Source organism: Astyanax mexicanus, chromosome 10, assembly GCF_023375975.1.
Source record: "Astyanax mexicanus isolate ESR-SI-001 chromosome 10, AstMex3_surface, whole genome shotgun sequence".
Classification (NCBI taxonomy): domain Eukaryota; kingdom Metazoa; phylum Chordata; class Actinopteri; order Characiformes; family Acestrorhamphidae; genus Astyanax; species Astyanax mexicanus.
In genome coordinates this window covers 2,191,691-2,199,643 of record NC_064417.1, presented here as the reverse complement: position 1 = coordinate 2,199,643, position 7,953 = coordinate 2,191,691, and the positions used below count along the sequence as shown (strand labels likewise).

General features: G+C 36.2%; 1 protein-coding gene across 1 annotated transcript; it reads left to right on the top strand.

The window, feature by feature from the left end:
• Nucleotides 1–526: 526 nt before the first annotated feature.
• On the top strand, nucleotides 527–7,945 carry sybl1 (synaptobrevin-like 1). Its single transcript, XM_007228404.4, has 8 exons — nucleotides 527–662; nucleotides 1,904–2,103; nucleotides 2,811–2,868; nucleotides 3,054–3,191; nucleotides 4,523–4,613; nucleotides 4,710–4,777; nucleotides 4,904–4,996; nucleotides 5,663–7,945. Exons 2-8 carry the CDS (start codon nucleotides 1,958–1,960, stop codon nucleotides 5,729–5,731), a joined length of 663 nt encoding a protein of 220 aa, XP_007228466.1. The 5' UTR covers nucleotides 527–662; nucleotides 1,904–1,957; the 3' UTR covers nucleotides 5,732–7,945.
• Nucleotides 7,946–7,953: the final 8 nt, after the last annotated feature.

Below are 7,953 nucleotides of genomic sequence, written 5' to 3'. Positions count from 1 at the left end.
GACCTATTTAGGCCTTATTTACTCTTACATATATTAAATTCAATATATACAATGTAAAAAAATCGTTCTAAATTAATGAACATTTTGAGAAAATTTCATTTTGTTTTTTGGAATTATGCATATGTATATATCTTTAATAAAATAGTTCCATTGCTGCTCTGTTTGTAGCTGCACTGTTTGGCTTGTAAGCGCTGCATCATTTCTAGATTATCTGTATTTGGCAGAGTAATACATGGAGAGCTTCGGTTACAGTGCATTATCGGCTGATAACAGCACTCATAGAGTGCTTCTCAAGCAATCACACTGCAGGGTTGGAACTAACTGTGGAATAATGCTAAATAAAACTGTTAATGCATCCCTAGGCTCTGTCAATTTTGTCACATGTTTAATTTGCGTTTAAAAAAATACACAATACATTTTCCAGATTAACTGCATGCGTTAACACGTTAATTTTGACATCCCTAAATATAATATAATTTCACCCACTTCAGAAAAAACTACACTGAACCTGCGGTTGAACTACATTTCCCGGCAGCGCAGCGGAAGCTCGGGGTCTGGGTGAAGCTGGGCGATGCGGAAAGAGCTCGCAGGAGCTGTGGAGGATTGTTTTCATGACTACAGCGTGTGGATGGACTCATATGCGTGATTTAACAGCGTGACAGGTAGCTGTATTTTCTGTTTATATGTTATTCTATATTTGCTTTATATAAACTAACAGCTGGATGTAAATATAACTGTGTTTGTTTGTTAGTTAGCTGAGTAACGCTGGTAGAGTTGGTAGAGTGTTTTGTGATTAGGTTGATCGCAGGGATGTGCGGTAGATACAGTTCAAGTGCTGTAATATTTTGTATTATTGCAGTATTATTTAGATGCCATCTTTATGTAGCTGATTACTGAGGAATTTAGGAGGTGGTTGGTGGGGTGCTGGCGGGGTTAGTGAAGGCAGATCGGGGCTGGAGTGTTAAAGAGAACGGGTGGAGGATCTGGGAGAATCTCGCAGCTTCCAGAGGCTGTTGTTGTGGTAGCTAACCTAGCTAATGCTAATGCTAACGCTATGTGTTTCGGTTTCATTATGTCCGTGGTGTGTTTTATATCATAGCCTGTAGATAAAGTTAGATAGTGCTGGTAATAGGGTTTCTTTGTGACGAGAAAAATGCGCTATTTTTGGTTTTAAACACTGTCGGTCTCTAACGCTGCTAGCTAGCGTTAGCTATCATATTAGCTTGTGACTCATCAGGAGCTATAACTAACATTAGCTTATTTAACCCTAGCTAACTAACTAGCTAATTACCACAATTGTGTAAACGAGATGTAATTTCGCGTACCTGCCCCTAATAATGATTAATACAACATGACAAGCTGTTTTAGTCTGTGGTCTAACTTATTCTTTACTCTCATTTTAGGTTACAGCTCTAATTTTATTTGCTACTGCTAATGATAACATAACTACATGACATGTGTAGACATGTTATTATTAGCAGTAGTAAAGAAAAGTAAAGCAGCATAAAGTTATCCAAAAGCAGTGTGTAAGACTGGTGGAGGAGAACATGATGCCAAGATGCATAAAAACTGTGATTAAAACCAGGTTTATTCCTCCAAATATTGATTTCTGAACTCTTAAAGCTTTATGAATATAATCCTCTTTTCTTTGCGTTATTTGAGGTCTGAAATCTCTGCATTTTCTGGAAATAAATGCTCTAAATGACAATATTTTTATTTGGAATTCGGGAGAAACGTTGTTGGTCGTTTATAGAATAAATCATATACCTATAAATAGCAAAATCAGAGAAACTAATTCAGAAACTCTTATTTTTTTTGCAGAGCTGTATGTGTTTTAATATTGAGACATAGAACAGGCAACAATGTTGTGGTGTAGACTTATATTTAACATTTTTATCTACAGCACCTGCAGCAGTTTTTAGTCAGTAATTCGGACCTCATCACCCTCGTCCCTGCTATGGCAATCCTCTTTGCTGTGGTGGCTCGTGGAACAACCATACTGGCCAAACATGCCTGGTGTGGTGGAAACTTTCTTGAGGTGACAGAGCAGATTTTGGCCAAAATCCCGTCCGAAAACAACAAACTCACCTACTCCCATGGCAGGTAGGATGAACAGCCTACAGACTGCAGGCATTAGATTTTTTTTTCATTTTTGCTATTAAAATGTCTAGTAGTACTAAGACACAGCAAGTTTCTTTATTTAAGGTGAATTCCATCATATTTCCATTTGGAAAATTTACAGATTTTGATTCTTTACGATGGTGGTGATGAGAACCAGGTGTAGTGATATCTGATGCACATTCAAAAAGTCTCTACAATTAATGCATGTAAATAATGCTAAATGCTAAATAATAATAATAATATAACAGTGTCTCAGGCATGAAGCAGCATATCACAGCTGTCCACTGGAAAAGCATGTAGCTGCATTTTTTTTTTTGTCAGGTTTTACATTTTTCGGTCCATTGTTTGAAACCTGTATATGCTCTGTACATTCTAAGTGTAGATGATTTTTGCTTTCACCACTGTAGAGATACATGTTTTTCATTGCACAGCAAGGATATGCATAGCTATTTAATATTACAGATATCTGTAAGGAAGCATTTAAATGCATTAATTTCTTAAGAAATCTGGTTTCTACTAATGCAAAGAAGAATTATGGTACTCTGTAATTCTGTATGTTTCTCTTGAATAGCAAATTTCCTACATTTAGAGGTTGAATTTTTGTAAATGTGGAGGATTCTCCTTTGATATTGCCTTTTTCCTCCAAGTGAACTTTGCTAAATTATTGCCGTGGCTCTTCTCGATTTCAGCTATCTCTTCCACTACGTCTGTCATGACAGAATCATCTATCTATGTATCACAGATGATGTAAGTATGAATCCCATCCTGATTGACTTTTGTTCTTGAATGTTCTGCAGCTAAATCTGTGATCAGATCATTAACATTAAATCCTGATCATGCTTATTATTAGTAAACTTGAGTCTAGAGTGATTTGTTTTACATCATATATGAATGTCAGTGAGTGAGGTTGTTTTGTGTGCCCTTGTGTGCAGGATTTTGAAAGGTCGCGTGCGTTTAGCTTCCTCAATGAGGTGAAGAAACGTTTCCAAACCACCTATGGCTCCCGGGCTCAGACAGCTTTACCCTACGCCATGAACAGTGAGTTCTCCAGCACTCTCGCTGCACAAATGGTAAGTTGCATCAAACAGTTTATGTTATACATTTATAAAAGTATACTTCCTCAGGTTCCACCTTTCTCTTAATGTTGCTGTTTAGTTCCAGAGAAGAAGTCTTGTATACTTGCTTTCACTTTTCAGATGAAACAGTTCTCTCAAGTTATTATTATTATTAATTTAACTAGGGATGCACTTATTTTTTTCAAACGGAGGGGAAGCATTTTAATTTATATTAAGCAATGACAAATGTATCAATCATATTGTAGTGTTTCCTCTAATATTAAGATTTTTTTGTAGTGGTTTGAATGAACCCTGTAGGAGAAACTACAAGGGCCAGACTTAAACCTTCTACACACACAAACATGTGAGTCATGTGACTGACTGTGTGAGCAGAAGGTTAAAGGGCACTTGGTAAAGAATTTAGGCTTCAAAAAAAAAATCCCCAAATCAGCTTTTTTTCTGTGGTTTCACTGTAGACAATATCAGAATAGCATTTATAAGTACCTTTACACTCTGTGCTTTAACTTAACTTTAGCTCCTTTGGTTTCATGGTATAAGTTTTGATTTAAGTTTTGATTTAAGTTTTGAAACCCAGTGTGTTGAGAAGGGATCAGGAGAACTGTTGTTAGATAAGAAGTGGGTCAGTAAGAATTAGTAGGTCCCCATTTTTGAACAGAAAGAATGACATACTGGTGCTGTCTCGTCTGGCGCAGTCGTTCTTTATATCGTATCAAAATTTCATGAATAATATAACAGTAGAAACGCTCCAAAATGACACATACTAAGATATATGTTTTGCATGAAAACAATGGGGTATATATTTATTTCCATTATAGTTACTGTTACTGTCTAGAGGAATTAAGCTGTATTTGTACAACATTAGTTTAACATGAGGTAGTGAGATTATGTAAATCTTAATGCTCCTTATTAAAGACTGAAGTTTATTAAATACCTATTGATATAGACAAATTTAATACAATAACTATATATATATATATATATATATTTAGTACAATTACCTAGCGCTAAAAAGGTAATATATATGTTCAACAGACTCTGTGATTTTCAATCAGATTTCTAAAATCCTTTTTTTAACAAGTGTTTATTTTCGTAACAAATAATTAGCAACTTTATTAATTTCTTATTATTACTATTATTATTTTAGTTTTTTTATTATCTATATTATAAACTATAGATGTTATCTGTGCTTGTATCAGTAGGATTTCTGCTGATGCTGGTAAACTTGTGGAATCTGAATATTGTCTGTTATATACGGTTTATTTTCAGTTGGATGCTTGTATGTTGATAAAGTGTGTTTATTAACCTTAACTTTAATCTTATGACAGAAACACCACTCAGACCCGAGAGGCTCAGATCGGTTGACAGAAACGCAAATGCAAGTGGATGATCTGAAAGGAATTATGGTCAGAAACATTGGTAAGAGTCTTTATTTAATATAAAACCAGCTCTATGTACCTAATAAATCATATTATAACTTTTTGCTATGTGGGAATGCATTTATTTTCTTTGCAGATCTGGTGGCACAGAGAGGGGAGAAGCTGGAACTTCTCATTGACAAAACTGAAAACTTAGTTGATGCAGTAAGTGTCTCTTGTGTCTCTTTATGTGTTTGGGCATGTCCTTTTTAATGCAAGAGAATAGCCATTTAAATGCACTCTTTTTAAAATGTATTTATTATTATTTATTTTTTTTGTTTTGTTTTACAGTCAGTAACCTTCAAAACTACAAGCCGCAACCTTGCCCGTGCCATGTGTATGAAGAACCTGAAATTAACACTTATCGTCGTACTGGTATCAGTTGTAAGTACAACTACACAACTGTGTACATTCATTCTAAAAACTGGGGTGTCGGGTCACTTTTCGCGGGAGTTCTTCTTCTGGCCATGTCACGCATCTTAACATACTTATGTCACACGTACAGCCTCTAAAAGAGGATCCGGCTCAGTTTTACTGAACGCGAGCGTCTGGTGGAGCAATGGAGACTTCAGAAGAGGAAACTCAGAGCTCAGTAGATCATTCACTCATAGTAAAACCAAAGAAACGAAGGAGTTAAGTTTCTGACTGAGCTCTCTCTCTCTCTCTCTCTCTCTCTCTCTCTCTCTCTCTCTATATATATATCTCTCTCTCTCTCTCTCTCTCTCTCTCTCTCTCTCTCTCTCTCTCTGACCGAACATAACCTGGAATCGGATTCATCCGCTCTGAAAGGAGACCGCATCACACACGCCCAGTTTAATATGATTCTTACTCATGCTCGTTGCAATTACTCATTCTCACCAGAGAGGCTCCAAATCCCAAAACATACAGACATCAGCTTGAATGATATAAATTGGTGTATTCCAAGATTATGGGTATAGTCCCTCACTGTTTAACTCCCTCTATAGTAGATTTCAGGTTGTAAGAGTATAAGATTTAAGGTTATAAGATTGTCACTTGTTTTCTTCAGTCTCTTCTCTGTTTTTCTCCTAGGTGATTCTTTACATCATAGTATCTGCAGCCTGTGGAGGACTCAGCTGGCCCAGCTGCCGGAAGAAGTAGGAGGGGAATCTGGAGCTGAGCTCTGGATTAAGCCCCTCCCTCCCCTTTTCTTTCTGGCCTGGAAGGGAAACGAACCACTGTCTCAAGATCGACACACCACTTGAACTCACCCATCCCTTTATCAGGCATCACTGACCTGCCCTCTGTCTCGCCTCCTCCTCCCTCTTAACGGTGACTGTAGCCTTACGGACAGAGGAGTCAGGACAGCGCCTGGACAACCTTTTACAAACGTTCCTCCGTTCTAAGATCGCTCCGGTGTTCAGATCCATATAGCAGTATGTTTCCTGGGAAACTTCAACACGATTGATCTGCTCTCGTTTATTTTCTTCACCCCTAAAATGTGATGCAGTTATGCTTTATTAAAGTAGAATTATGAAGATCCTAGAATCTGATAAGAATATAAGAAGTTCTAATATGAGATCCATGTGGGCAAGGCACATCTTGATGGAGCTGATGGTGCTGCACGAGCATTACACATTTAGAAATGAACAGTTTGTATGCGATAGTAAGATGAACTTATTTACTGGTCAGTAAAATTTCCCCCTTTTTGTCACAAAGTGAATATGGCTATGTTCAGACTATCAGCCCAAATCAGATTTTTGACCCACATTAAATCAGATTTTTGAGAGTTTAAACAGCCCTAAACCACATTAAATTGGATTTTTGAGAGTTTTGACAGCCCTAAACCACATTGAATCAGATTGCTGATAGTTTTGACATCCATAAAACACATTAAATCAGATTTTTGATAGTATTGACAGGTAGAAACCACATGAAATCAGATTTTTGATAGTTTAGACAGCCCTTAACCACATTAAATCAGATTTTTTATTGTTTAGACAGCCCTAAACCACATTAAATCGGATTTTTGAGAGTTTAAACAGCCCTAAACCACATTAAATTGGATTTTTGAGAGTTTTGACAGCCCTAAACCACATTAAATCGGATTTTTGAGAGTTTAGACAGCCAGAAAACACATGAAATCAGATTGCTTTGATCAGATTTTAAAGTGTATTTTGTGTGACAAACAGCAACCTTATCAAATCTAGAGTGATTAAAAAATCCCTCGTTATCACAGCAATCGATGCAGATATATTTGTGATGTCCAGACAGGCAAATCCGATCTGATTCAATCATTTGCCAATAACAGTGTGGACAGTCATCTCAACAGATCTGGTTTGAGAAATAACTCCAATATGCCTGCAGTCTGAACATAATCCATTACACACATAATATAGAGAGATGATTTCCCCATTCATTTAAATTTGATTTCCATAAATTAATGAGTAATGAGTTTAAATTGTCATGTAAAAAAAGAAAAGAAAAGCATAACAGTCTTAAATAATCTGTATCAGTGTGTATTAATGAAGATGTGATGCTCACATTTTACACTTCCTTAGATTAGAGTTTATATTTAAGCACAGTTGCCAATGATAAACTCTTATATGACATATTATAGGAGCTTTATTATTTACCATGAGCAGACAGATGATCTAAACACGTCTGACTTTATTTATACATGCATACGGTTTAATTAACTTTAACAAAAATACCATAACTATTTATTAAATACTGAGGTGCCACCATTAAGAGTATTTAGCCATGCACTTCACTGATGTACACGATGTCATATTCTTTATAGATATTTACTGTCTATAGTAATGGTGGCTGTATCAGATGGTTTAACATGAGTTTGCCAAAATAACTATAAGAACTCTTTCAGAAAGGGTTAATATTACCTGATTTCCTGATTACCTGACGCCTTCCTGAATGTTAAACTTGGCCAATTGAGCAGTGTATACAGCCTTTTCTTCCTAATAGATTTGCCATATAGTCCGTTAATTATATTCCACTTCATAAAGCTTGTAGTTTGGATAACAGTATACTTGCCAATGTTCCACTATGTACATGCCTTGACTCATATTGAGCTCAACTACAGATGCAGGTGTATAGCAGTGAGATTAGTATTGCAGAAGAGGCGTAAAGGCATGAAAGACTGGTATGCACTAGTGAACGAAAGGAGATGATCCGTCTCCATGGTTGATTTTTACATATATGTCTGTTACCTTGATCAATCTTAATGTCTGGGATTATTTTTTTCAACAATGCACTTTTTACATATTAAGTTTGCTTCCTGCCATAATGTTGTCTGTAATCTTGTAATTATTGAATTATTGCTCCAATTTAAGAGAATTAAAAACATATGAAATCGTCCTGCTTTT

Excerpts from the sequence above, each read along its gene's own strand:
- sybl1 (XM_007228404.4), top strand. The coding sequence starts at position 1,958 with ATGGCAATCCTCTTTGCTGTGGTGGCTCGTGGAACAACCATACTGGCC. Across the intron at positions 2,104-2,810 it reads CTCACCTACTCCCATGGCAG|CTATCTCTTCCACTACGTCT; the intron begins GTAGGATGAACA and ends TCTCGATTTCAG. Across the intron at positions 4,614-4,709 it reads AATTATGGTCAGAAACATTG|ATCTGGTGGCACAGAGAGGG; the intron begins GTAAGAGTCTTT and ends TTTTCTTTGCAG.